The 13,398-nt window shown below is 40.4% G+C and overlaps 1 protein-coding gene across 3 annotated transcripts in view; it reads right to left on the reverse strand.

Moving 5' to 3' along the window:
• Window positions 1-3,160: 3,160 nt before the first annotated feature.
• Window positions 3,161-13,398, reverse strand: part of LOC110982507 (meiotic recombination protein REC8 homolog) — a 388,761-nt gene continuing 378,523 nt past the window's right edge. For all 3 annotated transcript variants that reach the window (XM_087145215.1, XM_087145210.1, XM_087145212.1), the window contains one exon: window positions 3,161-5,024. In XM_087145215.1, the coding sequence (XP_087001341.1) occupies window positions 5,000-5,024 (25 nt within the window). In that variant the 3' untranslated portion in view covers window positions 3,161-4,999. The remainder of the gene's footprint in view (window positions 5,025-13,398) is intronic.

Here is a 13,398-nt window from a genome sequence, read left to right on the forward strand (position 1 = left end):
TTGGAGGTTTTTTTTAAATGAAAGTAAACTGTGACATTTCAACAGGGCAAACTTTCATGAGGCACTAGTGGTAACTAGTTTCCTCTCAAACCATTTTCTCACAGGGAAGTACATGGATATCCCATGACAGTTGTGTAATAAAAAACAAAACAACTTGAAAACATACCCAAACCTAGAGCTAAAGGAGTGATTTATAACTGGCATGCATTCGCATAGATGCCCATGAGGGTAAGGGAGCGCGAGGGTCTGGTAAAGCAAAAATTCAAGATACCTGTTTCAGCCAGGATTACCATTAAGTAGATTTTTGGCTAGATTTGACAGATTTTTGGGGGGCAAAAAACCCTCTTTGACAGGAAATGAGTATTTTTAGCAGATTTATATCAGAACTCTAACAGTGTTTTTTATTCTAGCAGACAAGTTTAGCTGATCAATGTTTTGAGCATTTTTATCCCAACAAATTATAAATTTTCTTGAAATTCCAAAGCCATGCATGACGAGATAGGCAGGCCAGTCTATGTGTTGAGGCTTTCTGAAGTCCGGATGTTATAATACACAGTTATTACCAAAACATTACCTGGTTATAGACCCGTGCACACTGAACTGTAAATAGAATTTTCCTAGTCTTTAATTATATTATCAGCGGCTGTTACATGTATTAATACCCATCTGTATGTAAGTATAACTTGTTTATAACAAATATCATATCGTAATTAGGCAATTGTTTAACATGTGCATGTGACTTAAAGCATTTATAATGCATTTTGTTAATTTTAGGTGATTTACAGATTTTTGTCAGATATAGCAGAATTTTGAAGTGCATCTAGCAGAATTGCACCATTTTCATCAGGTCCGAGTCACCCTGGTTCCAGCATTCCTGCACATGCTGTCATGAGAGAGCTCCTTTAATCTTTAACCCTTACATTTCTGGAGATTGGAAACGTTTACGTTTTTCATGGAAAACCTTTGTTAATGAATTTGCTGTAAATTATTGCGACTCTTTGGTTCGCCTTGTATTTGGCATCTGAGGGTCTTTTTGTCAGAGTGGGTTCCATAATTTAATTGGTGGCCATTTTTCTGAAGGGGCATCAACTTCCATCATACTTCTAGTATACATCGCTATTAACCTTCCCAGCAGACCTCTTCATCTAGCTCCCAGTAGACCTTTTTCCCCCAAGGCTGACTTCACTTGTCATTGTCCCATATCTGGCTTCATTTGTAAAAACTTAATTTCTATAATCCTGGACTACATGTACACACTTCTGTACTTTTGTTTAGGCAAACTTTTCTAACAGTTCTTATTGCCTCCGTGGTTATAAAATTGGTAATGTCAGTCTAGCTGTAGTCATGGAGCGTATTCACAGAATTTTCTTTTTACAGAAGTGCATTTAGGATGTGAAAAAAATTTGAAGAGTCAGAGTGAACTATGAAGTTCGTAACCCTGTACATTTTTGATGGATTGCTTACACTCGAAAAAGAACTGGAAGTTTACATGTTCACCTAGCACTAATGTGACAGGTCACTTTTTATGTTCTTTGCCTAGTGCCCTCAGTTGGCTGTGCCAAGTCAACTGTTTAGTGCAAGTTCATTCTGAGACCCCCCGAGGACCTTGTGAGTTCATTCAGGGACCCCCCTCTAGGCACCTCTGTAGCACATTGTCCTTTGTTTCATTGCACACCGAGTCTTCAGCCAATAAACACTAAGAGTTCACCCTGCTAAATAACTACACCTAGCATCAAGTTCTCCAGAAGTTTCAGATAGCCCAGGCTGGCGTAAGTTTATTATATTGTACATTTATAAAGATTTGTAATTGAAGGAAAAGATATTTAAGGAATGTAGCCTATTTTTCCTCAGTAGATTGACTTTATAAATGTATCGATTCTTGGGTTGTGTGCAGTGTAGACCAACTATACCCATTGGAGATAACTTCCAAGTATGACTGAATTGTTGAGATTCCTCTTGCACATACTATTTAGACTCAAATCGGGCTTGTGTCAATTAAATATCATCCCATGGGATCATTTATTTTATTCACTATTTTGATTTGATTGTGGAGTTAAGTTCCCCTTTTATTAAGGACTTGAATTAAGATTATTTCAGCTTGTTTCTAGTACAACTTTACCTCTTTCCTTCTCTTTGTGCTTTATGTAGCAATTACAGTGTACATGCATCTTGTTTTGTTGGGTTTTTATATGAAGCTAGAGTCTTATTTTCTCTCAATGTGTGTCTCCTTGCTCTGAGGCCTAGAGCAGCTCTCTTCCGTGTCCATGCATGTACATGTACACTGTACCCCTGTGTTACATAGGCTAATAGGTGCATAACTAATGAGAGCCACATTCTAGGAACTGAGCCTACTGTTCACACTGCTAGAAGGGCTGGAGTGAATAGTTCATTGCCCTTTAAAGTGCACCCATTGTTTACTGGACATATGTTAACATTAGACTTGCACAAGTCCCACTACTATTATTACATGTAGAGGTGATTTTAATTCTAGTCACCACTGTTAGTTTTAGCTGTATTAGTTTCTGATTAGTTTAAGGTTGGCTTATTCCTTGTGTGCACTTGTTTCTGATTACTGATGGCATTCTATAGTTGGTAATTTCATGTAAAATCTTTGGAATGGAATAGCTGATGGACTAGGTCAAGTTTATGCATTGCATCTCTTCGCCCAGCAAGCCAGTGCCGAGTTTTGTTTACCTTTTATTAAGTGGATGACTGCCTGGGCTAGCAAGCTTAAACATTCATGTGCCTTGCTTTCCCTCCTGTATTAGTTGTGTAATAGAAGGAATTGAGATTATTTGTGTCTTTTAATGTAGGCGTCATGCTATAAATTGGTAATTTCCAATGCAGAGGTGTACAGAAAGCAGACCAGGTTTATGTTGCAGTTTTTGTCAGAGTTTATATTTGTATTTATGTTTAAGCACAATTTGCCTGAGCAGTTTGCTTTGACATAATTATTTGAACTGCTTGTCTCTCCATAATGTAAGTTGTTATTTCAGGGCATATTCTTGTAATATTTGTTTTTGTTTTGTATCTCTTAGGGTCGTCTTTTCCTGCAATGCAGCAATGCCATTAAAAGAACCAGACTAGTAAATGTACACCGTCCTTGTTGTGCATTTTCTTGTGTCACATAAAGAAGGATAATTTTTCCAAATTTCAAGCCTGAAGTTTCAAATTCGGCTGCAGTATTTAATTTTCATTTCACTCTCTAAGATAAAGCAATGTCTTAACACTTTTATGATTACTTGCAGCACCGTATAAACTTGGATGCTGGCATAAAGTACAGAAGCAGAAGCATGCTATACAATGTCAATGCCTACATGTATGCATGTTGTCTGGAAGGGGTAAAGCTCCTTTTCAAGGGGGAGGAGTAAAACAGTCAGCAGTAGCAAAAGGGCCTAATTTCAGGGTATTTTGAAGCATATTAGTGTGTCACCCAAGCTTTCCTACTCTTTAGTTCCTTTTTATCTCCTCCCCTTGCTACATCCATGCCTAGATGTATGCATTGTAATTTCAACGAGTCAAAAGATGTTCATTATTTTCAAAGAACTATCAGCAATCTTCAAAAATTCAACTGATAAGCTGATATTCATACAAGCAGCATTAAACATAAGATTAAATGCCACTGAAAATGAGGTCTTTCAGGATGTTCTTACATATCCACAGCATCAGCACATTTGAATAACTTCCTGCAAACAATTTAGAGTAGATTATAAAAAATTTACAGGTAATTAAAACTTGTTACATATTCAACAGAGAATTTCATGGAAACAAGAAACTGATGTTTTTTTAGGTGATTGCTGCAATTGAAGAGCCCGCACCCAGAATGTTATTATTTTAACATGTTGGAATGAAATGTTAATACAGCATAAGCTTGTATCTTGTACAGTTGTGATCTATAACGGTAGGTACGTTTACAGCTGTATTATCACATTTGTATGCACAACTTTCAATTTCTCTCTCCACACCATACACATCATTGTAACTGTACAATTTACATGTATTCTTCTCCTGAATTATCATTTACATGTACAGTGAATTTTCAGCCAGAAAGGACTTTGATTCACCGTTGAAAGAGAGGATGGCTTTAGACAGCAAATCCTCCTACTATTAGCAACCAGTTCATTAAAATTGGATCTATTCAGTGATGTGACAACAAATAACACAGTATTGAGAGGAATTATACACTTTTCACTGTTTGATATTTATGAAATAAGAGTCTTCAAGAAGGAATGTCTTTTGGAGGGCGCAAACATGCTTTTACTCATTTTATTAGGCAGATCCCAGGAGATGCCATTCCTGTGGGGCTATCTCAATCACACACAGGTCTTACCTTGATTGCGCATGTGCACTTTGAGCAACTCACTACACTCATTTAATTTGATGACCTGGATCTGGATGCGTTTATACAAAATACTAATAAAGCAGGTAGACTGCATCACATTAGAGTGTGATGAATCATGACTTGGCACATAATGGTATGAGTAAAAGTTTTCAGATGGTTGCAAGAAAGTATCGTGTGACAATTGTCACGTGGTTTTGGTGTCCTTAAAAAAAAAAAGGCTATTCTTCCTGTATGCTCTCTGATTTGGTTAAACCATTACTAGATAATAATCCAAAGAACCTTCTCCATACATAGACAAAATGACACTGTAAATGTATGTAACAGTTGCTCCATAGCACTGCTTTGATTATTGCTTAGCATGTTAGATTTTGTTGAAATAATGGTAGCTTGAATTAGGTGCCACATTTTATTGAGTCGAGGCCATTTTGTCCAACTTATTGTGTAAATAATAGATATTAACAAGAATTGATCAAGTGTTCATTATTCATGCAACTACCAGTCTGTTTCATTAAAAGGATCCCGTTTCTGAGTGAACTGGTAAAACAGTGTATAAAAACTAACAGGAAAATTGACTGCAGCTACACTAAAACACTCACTGTTTAAAACAAGTCTCCTCGTCTGATGCAGATGTCTCCATATGCTAATGTTTGCCAAAGTTTAATCAGCTTTAAGGCAGCATAATCTGAAATTAATGAGAAAAGTCAGATAATAACAAAAAGTGGAATACAAAACCCATGAAAATATCAATTGCAAAATGGTGATCCAGTAGATGTCACAACATTTTCTATTTTTGTGCTTTATTTGAACAAATCTTGAACAAGTTTCTTGTATTTGCAAGCTTTTAGGGTTAGTTGCAAATAACACTAAACGTTATCTAAGTTCTAAGAGTAATGTCAAACTTTGTGCAATGTTTTAAAATTGAAATCTGAAGGAGGCTGTCAATCTATGCAGGAGCAATATTCCATCTTCAATAGTAATGAGAGCACTGATAAGAATAATGTAAAGAAATTACTGATTGAATATTTGATTGCATGAGGCAAATGAATATATTCTCCCATTTACGCAAATTAAACGATAATTTTTCCCTGTGTGTAGAAGTCACATTTCAGTCAGTCAGTAAAACTTCTACTATGTACACATACTTGGTTCCTGTTTGAAGGAATTATAAAGAAGGGTGACAAAAAATCAAATCACAAGAAATATCCCTAAATAAACATACATGTATGTAACATATGAAGGAGTAGCATACAAATGAAATTAGTGGAGAAATGCCTACAGTCAGGGTGAGAAAAGAAATAAAAAACAGCAGAAAAGAAAATAATTCATCCACTGCGTTAAGTGTGGGTCAGGGCTACAAGAGAATACCTACCCAAACAGTCACCACATGTGCAAATTTTCCATGTGCCTATTATTACTCGTCGTAAAAAACCAATCACCCAAGTGCTTCCTGACCTCCCACAATGCAGCATGGTCTCGCTGCCATGATAGTCCTTCTTTTTGAAAGCAACTCAAAAGGGTCAGAGCCAAGTGGGGAGGATGGGCGGGAGAGGACTGTTTGGGTAGGTATTCTCTAGTAGACCCGACCCACACTTAATGTGGGGGAGGAGTCTATGGTGCTCTACCTACCCAAACAGTCACCAAATATGCAGAGTAGCACCGATCTACGTGTACATGTAGGTGGGGGGGTTGGAAACCACACATAATGCCAAGAATACACCTTCTCATATAAATAAGACAGAGTGTATAAATTTAAGAAATAGTCAATGAACTTCGTGATGAGTTGTTGTCCATCCATCTCACAGGAGGTCCCCTTGATCTCTGCACTGTGGACAGTACGAATGTCCTGCCATTTGCGGTGTCCCTCTGCAGGACATCCCTCAAGTAGCAGGAGATTAAAGTAGAGGGAGACTCCAACATTGCAACATGCAATGGAAACATCTCAAGGGGAAGACCAAGATGCACCATTCTTACATCAATTAACCCTGATGTAGTATTGACTATGTTTAACAGACCTTGAATAGAAGTATGGTAAATAATCCTAATCTAGCCAGCAAAAGAAAATATGAATGGGCCCACCATTGTTGGTGTTAAAGTCAGTTTCTGTTTGGTTTTGAGTGCTTGTGATGAGGGCCTCCCTCTTGACTGTTCAGATGTCCCTTTAACGCTACCTTCAGATAAGTAGGCTGCAATCAATCAGGGCACTGTCACCAAACAACCAGAAGTTCTTGTCTGGGCTGTTGCTCTTCATGGGCCTGTCTGCATTGCAAAATGGACAGTGCTTCTACAAGGTAGGGACGACTCGGCTGGTCGCGGGCCTGTTTGCCTCGCCCAGCACGGACAGTCAGAGGATTGCCTCTATCTAGGCAAAGTTGCCATCTGCAATTTTCACAGCAAATGATAATGATATACACACCCTACAAATAGCCACTTCTTCTCATAAATGAAGCAAGAGGGTTTGATCGCCTGCCTTTGTTACACGATTTCATAAATATATAATAATTAATCAAGGCTGATCATAGCTACATTAAGGCTACATGTACCTTATAAAAGATGCACACCAAAATTAAACAAGTAAGTTTCACTGTCCAAGTATCATTATGATGCCTCACTAAGACGAGGATCTTTAGATAATAATATAACTGCCATTCAGTGTTCAAAGTGACACAAACTGTACAAGAAAACAATAACAGTGAGCTCAAACTGCTGGCAGAGATATCGGTTATTGCTCCTGGAGCCCACTGCCGGTCCAAAACCTGGTCATCAGCATTTTAATTAATATCTGCAAGCTTGTGAAACTATAGTTTGCAAAGCTTGCAATCGATGTTAGAGTGGCGTATATTTTAAATTCCGTGGGGTTTGATCACATGACTTCACTGTTCAGAAGATAATCCTCAGAATGCCCAAATGATATAAAAGACCCGACCATGGCGATATAGATATTCATCCGGAATCATGCATTATTTATTAGTTCTTATAGTACACATACTCTCTGGGTATACGACAAACACGCACAATACACACATGCAGCAGTCTACAAACACGGGACACACAAGTTATTTATTGAAGCTTTGCAGGATCTGTTGTTCAGACAATACTGACACTCATACTATTGTTTTAGTCAGGTACCACTTCAGGATATGAACAAGGCACCACAGTTTATCCACATCGTCTCCAGGATGTAAGAAGATGGAGGGTACAAATATATTGGAAGGATCAAGTGGGTGAGTCTGGTCCTTCATCAGGAAGCTAATCGAAGGAATCGGCAAACGCTATGCAGCTCCCAACAGAGACAGCTTTCGGCAACGGGAAGAGTGTGTAGTTCGCTGCCTTCTCTAGAGGTAACCATTATCAAAAGAAAGTCCAACCTGACGCTGGTGTGCATAAGAGAGGCATCATTTGGGGCTCAAAGGGAGGACTGGAAAGCATCTAGAGAACCTAACTTTGGTCTCAAAACCAGAGGAATGTTAGGGCCGTGCCGAATAACCGAATATTCGACAATCGATCGAATATTCAAATATTATTTTTTGAGTTTGAATATTGGAATGCAAAATTCATGAAAAGTAAGGGAAAATTTCTATTGTTTTAAATGAGAAACATTGCACTGTGGAGACTTGTTTCAAGCAGATTCAAATAAAAAGCATCAGAAATCTTACAACAGTTTTACAAGTTAATTATTCATTAAACAATTTAAAAGGAGTAGAAATTTCCCACAGGGTTATATGTCTCATTCATCTCTTAAATCTTGCCAAATTGTGGCTGGAGATAATCCTAGATGTGAGAAGGTATTATATTGATAATAATGTACAAATGTGTGTGTTACTGCAACTGATTTTGTATAAATATGGAAATCTATTATAGCACTCAGCAGTATTGACTGGAACCAAAGCCTATCCCATTGCAGCATGTAATGAGATGCTAAATTCTGCTGTTATGAATTCAACAGGTGGGCAGACGACACCCCCATGCAGCCATGGCATCACTAGAAAGTCTCATGGAACAGAGAGATCGTTGGACAATACCAAATGTGTTAGGAGCAAATCGTCAGGAGCCGGGTGGAAAAAATCCCAATCTTGGATAGCAGAGGATGTCCGGTCTTGCCGGGAGGACAAACGGATGGCGAAATAGAAGTCCAGTGAGTCAGGGGAATCAGGCCTGACACAGCCAGAAAGGAGTGATCAGGAGTATCCGACAGTGATCTCTTTCTATTTTGGAGAGGACTTGTGGAAATAATGAGATAGACAGAAAGGCACACCCGAGCATGTCCATCCAATCAACTGAAGGGCATCTGTGGCTCATGCAAGGAGGGAGAGAAACTCCCATGCAGAGTATTGGGAGTAGAGCATTGTTCGGAGAAATCAAAAGGTGGATGTGAGGCTGCTCTATCATCCTAAGGAGAGTGCGTCCGCCACTATGTTGTTGGAACCTGCAGCTGTCATGTAGATTGTCTGCAGGCCGACTGCATGATCCCTTGTCCTTTCCGTTGATGTGGCTTTGGTTGGCAGTGCAAAAGAAGAGGCAAGAAAACTGCAAAACTTACTAAAAGACAGAGAAGACATTATCATTCAGAGCCCTTAGAATAACTGTAATGAGGTCTGGACAGTAAGGAGAACTCTCTTTTCACATCCAAGGAATTTACCTCCATAAGAGAAATATCTTGGAGACAGAGACAAAGACTGCAAGTAACTGAGATAAAGTTGGTTATCTTTATCTTTGCTAAGTCGGATGCATAAATTGTAGCAGCAGTGTATAGCTCCTCAACATGCAGAAGGGTGTTGAAGACATTCATGTCAGATTGGGGGTAAGTGTTGTCCTGTACCCAGTGTGGCTGCCGGTGCCTCAGCTACGATGGAAACTTTAACCCCTTCACAACGGGTGATTGCAAATACAGACCTGGAGAAAAGTCTAATTTCCGGGTGTCTGCGGTAGCCGCATACCACACCTGCAACTTTTATTTAGTGTACACCTGTAGTTACTGGGAGCTTTGCAATGAATGGAAATCTGGGGCAACAAGGAGAGTTGGTCGACCCCACGATACCCAGTAAATTGGATTTTATTCATCAGAACACCCCCTTTGTCTTCGATTGAATACCCTGGGTAATCTCCGTGGAGTGTCGCTGATTCCGCTGTCAGGGCTTATACAACGCGCTTTGTGTGGGCCCGCAGAGCGATGAATACAGGCCATTGACATGGTGTGCATGCCATTGTTTATGGCCCTCCTGGGCCCTGAACACGTGCACAGCACCCCAGCACCAACACTTGGGATATAGATGGTCCTTGTTCAGCATAATTGGGCATTTGTTTCATCCAAAAAGGAGTGTTTTCTGTAGCGCTTGGTATATATTTTCCTGGCTGCTCCCCGGCCCTTCAGTTGTGTTACACAATGTATTCCAGTGAAGAGGAAACTCTGACGGCGACTAGTGGTTCAGATTTCACGTCAGAATTTGAATATAGTTCAGAAATTGAAACTAGAGACAGTGATTCTAACGGGCAACCATCGTTAGCGAGGCCTGCCAAGAAGAAGGTCAAGACTTCGTCCATTCAGTGGACGGCTGATGACAACTTCCCCTGCCGACACGGCTTTCAAGGCACAGAGGGTGTTCAAGTGCAAAATCTGGATGAGAACAGCACTCTTGTCGAAATCTTCTAGCAGTTCTTCACCCCAGAGTTGACGTTGCACATTGCCAACGAGACCAACCCCTATGCCGCTGAACACCCGAAAAGTCAAGCAGCAAGTCCAAGTCATATGAGAAGCTGGTTCGACACAACACCAGATGAGACGTCAGTGTTCCTGTCCATGATAATTGTCATGGGACTGATGCCAAAACCAGAGTTGAAGTCCTACTGGACGAGAGACTCAATACTTGAGACTCCATTTTTCCCTAATTCCATGCCCAGCGACAGATTTATGAACTTGATATCCCATCTGCATTTCGTTGATAACAGCCTTGCAAATACAACCAATCGACTCTACAAGCCCCGCCCAGTGATAGACGAACCGACCGAGAAGTTCAAGTCCGTTTACATTCCGTCTAGCAACATTACTACCGACGAGTCCCTTTGGAAACTCAAAGGAAGACTGAAGTTCAAGCAGTACAACCCCAAGAAGCATGCGAGGTTTGGCATCAAGGTGTATCGAGTCTGCCAGAGCACAGGAGTTGCCGCTGGATACACCTGGAACTTCAAGGTTTATACCGAGCAAGACCAGACTGTTGGACTGGCAAGTACAAAAATCGTACTTGACTTGAACGCCGATCTTCTTGTTAAAGGGTACACCATTTTCCTGGACGACTGGTTCAGCAGCCCTGAACTGTACCTGAAACTACACAACCAGAAGATGAACATTGTTGGGACGGTGAGAGGCAATCGTCAAGACCTGCCCAGGGACTTGTGCTCCTTGAAACTCAAGAGAGGTGATGTTGTTCACTGCTCTTGCGACCAGGGCTTGCTCGCCTTGGTCTGGCGAGACAAAAAAGATGTCCGTATGCTGCCCACGATGCATAGAGCCGAGATGGCTGACTTCGGAAAGCGGAACCGCAACAGCATCGCTTTGGAAAAACCCCAGGTGTATACTCTACTACAACAAGGGGATGAAGAGTGTGGACATTGCAGACCAGCTGGCATCGTCGCACTGTTCAGTAAGAGAATTAATCAAATGGTATAAGAAAGGGTTCTTATTTTCGCTTGATGTTGCTCTTGTGAACTCTTATCTTGTGTATGAGGAAATTGGTGGCTGTTTCCGTGGAACTGCCCATAGGTAAAACCTGACTGAAGGAAAATGCTAATAATTTCCGCTCATGGAAAGGATCACCAAACACAAAAAAACACTTTGAGATTGTTGCAGACCAACTGACACCTTTTGTGGCGGACCAGCAGACTGGCCTGATCAGATATGGAATTGACCTGGCCTAACACCACAAATATATTTATTTAACCTTACGCAGGAATGAGCCGCTATCAAAATGCAAGGGGGATATCAGTTAACGAACGGTGGACTATGCCTTAGGGACTGACGTTTACTACCGCTCTGTGATGAAGTAATTGATTCCAATGTCATTAAAGGTTACAACAAATGTCAATACTCATGATACAGGACTGGACTAAATCTTAATTTTCAATTCAAGGTCAGAGCTTCAGTTACTGTTCATATACAAAAGCAATTAATCATGTACAAAATGATCTTCACGGGTAGGTAGTCCTTAGTGGTCAACTGCACCACTAACGTGATTAGTTAAGAAACTTATCCTCAACCTACACCAGGGTAACCCTCATTGTGATCAGGGTAACCCCTTAAAATAACCAGGTAAACCTCAATGACCATGTAACTCTCAAGTCAACAGGTAACCCTCAAGTCTAAATAATTTACTGATGGCTTATAACTGATGAGTCTTGACCACACAAGCAAAGACAATCTGCGTAATTATACAGCACAACAGGGTCGACTTATACGAAAATAATCTGTACTGCATTACTAAGCAACACAGTTCCCAAACTGCAACAAGGTTCGGGTGATTTAAGTAACCTTCACACCCACTTCAAGTTATTATGAAATAACACAGGGTCAGTCAATTAAGAAGGCGATTATAATAGTCTTCACCGGTCTCTATTAACAGAAACCTGCACCCAGTAAACTTCAAAGAGGAAAGCACGCTCTCAGATAACGATTGCAATGAACCGTCACTATGCTAACAAGCGTGGAACAACATACGATTCCTCCAGTCTAAGGTTTGCCAATTCCCCAATTAACTGGTTCACACAGATTCCCTAACCTTACAATCCAGCACTTCTTAAATAAACGGGACTGTCAAAACATATGCCTTTCTTAATATTTATGCCGACATCACATTTTGTGAGCCAGAGCGAGGCTATGGGCGGTACACTTTCAAGATGGCCGCAAAGCACTAGGCAGTTCCGATGTGCTCCGCAAACAAAAAGACAGCTCTGCCAGAAAGAGGCTTTCATTTATTTCCAATAGAACTCAAACACCACTAATTGTGGATACTGAAGATCAGACAAGGAATCTCTGCTTTTAGCAGTGACACCGAGAGATGGGGCCTTCAAGCAATTTCCAATGAAGACTTAGAATTTTTCAGACCATGTCTCATGACCCTATGTCTCGTACTGAGTCATGTCAAGTGAACTCCTTATACGGTCCACATATCGTAAGTCCGACACCTCATAGGTCTGATGCCTCGAGAGTCAGAATTTTCAGACTTATGAGGTGATGGAATAATGGGGCGTCAGATTTATGGGCAATTTTTTTTTTTTTGCCTCATGCCTAATAAAGCCGGTGTCGGACCAACGAGGTGTCGAGATTCAACTTTGTTCCCAACTCATGCCTACGGTACTGACCCTGTTAGGAAAACTAAATCAAGTGGACTACCTGCATAGTTCGTACACTGGTCCAGTATTTTTTAAATCCAAAATACCACTATGTGTAAGAATGATGTATGATACTTCGCTAAATATAAAAAGCATTTTTTCGACTGTAATACTTTTGAGATCTTAAAAATGTTTGTATGTGTCATCAATAGTACACCATACTTGCACCAGGAACTAGTCTTGTTCCCAGCGCTGTTTTCATATGCTCATAATGAGCGTCAATTCAAACATCAGACTTTCGAGGTGTCGGATTTTTGACGCATTGGATCTATGCCATGGGCCAAAAAAAAGTTGGAACTTTGAAATGCATTTGTCAGACTTACGAGGCATCGGACTTACGAGCTGACCCCTATGGAACTCTTTCCATATTGTGTAATAACAGGGCCTAAATGGGAGATGTTAATATGGAGAAAAATATCCGTAAATGCAGGCTCCTGGTTGCCTCTGAATGCATGGCCCTTACACACACAATTGCCTAATGACAACGTCAACGTTACATGCAACCTGGAGGTAGGAAAACAATCCTTTTAAAAATAATCACTCTTTTAATCGTGAATGTACACCTGAGAGAAGTAATTGGTAACCGGTTCCTTTCCACCGCTACAAAAAGATCCCCCCGTTGACCATTCATGCGTGATATGCTTGTCATGTTTTCCACATCCTTGGCACCATGACAC

The sequence above is a fragment of the Acanthaster planci genome, linkage group LG13 (assembly GCF_054643075.1).
Source record: "Acanthaster planci isolate LZ-2023a linkage group LG13, COTS_SCS, whole genome shotgun sequence".
In the NCBI taxonomy this organism is placed as follows: domain Eukaryota; kingdom Metazoa; phylum Echinodermata; class Asteroidea; order Valvatida; family Acanthasteridae; genus Acanthaster; species Acanthaster planci.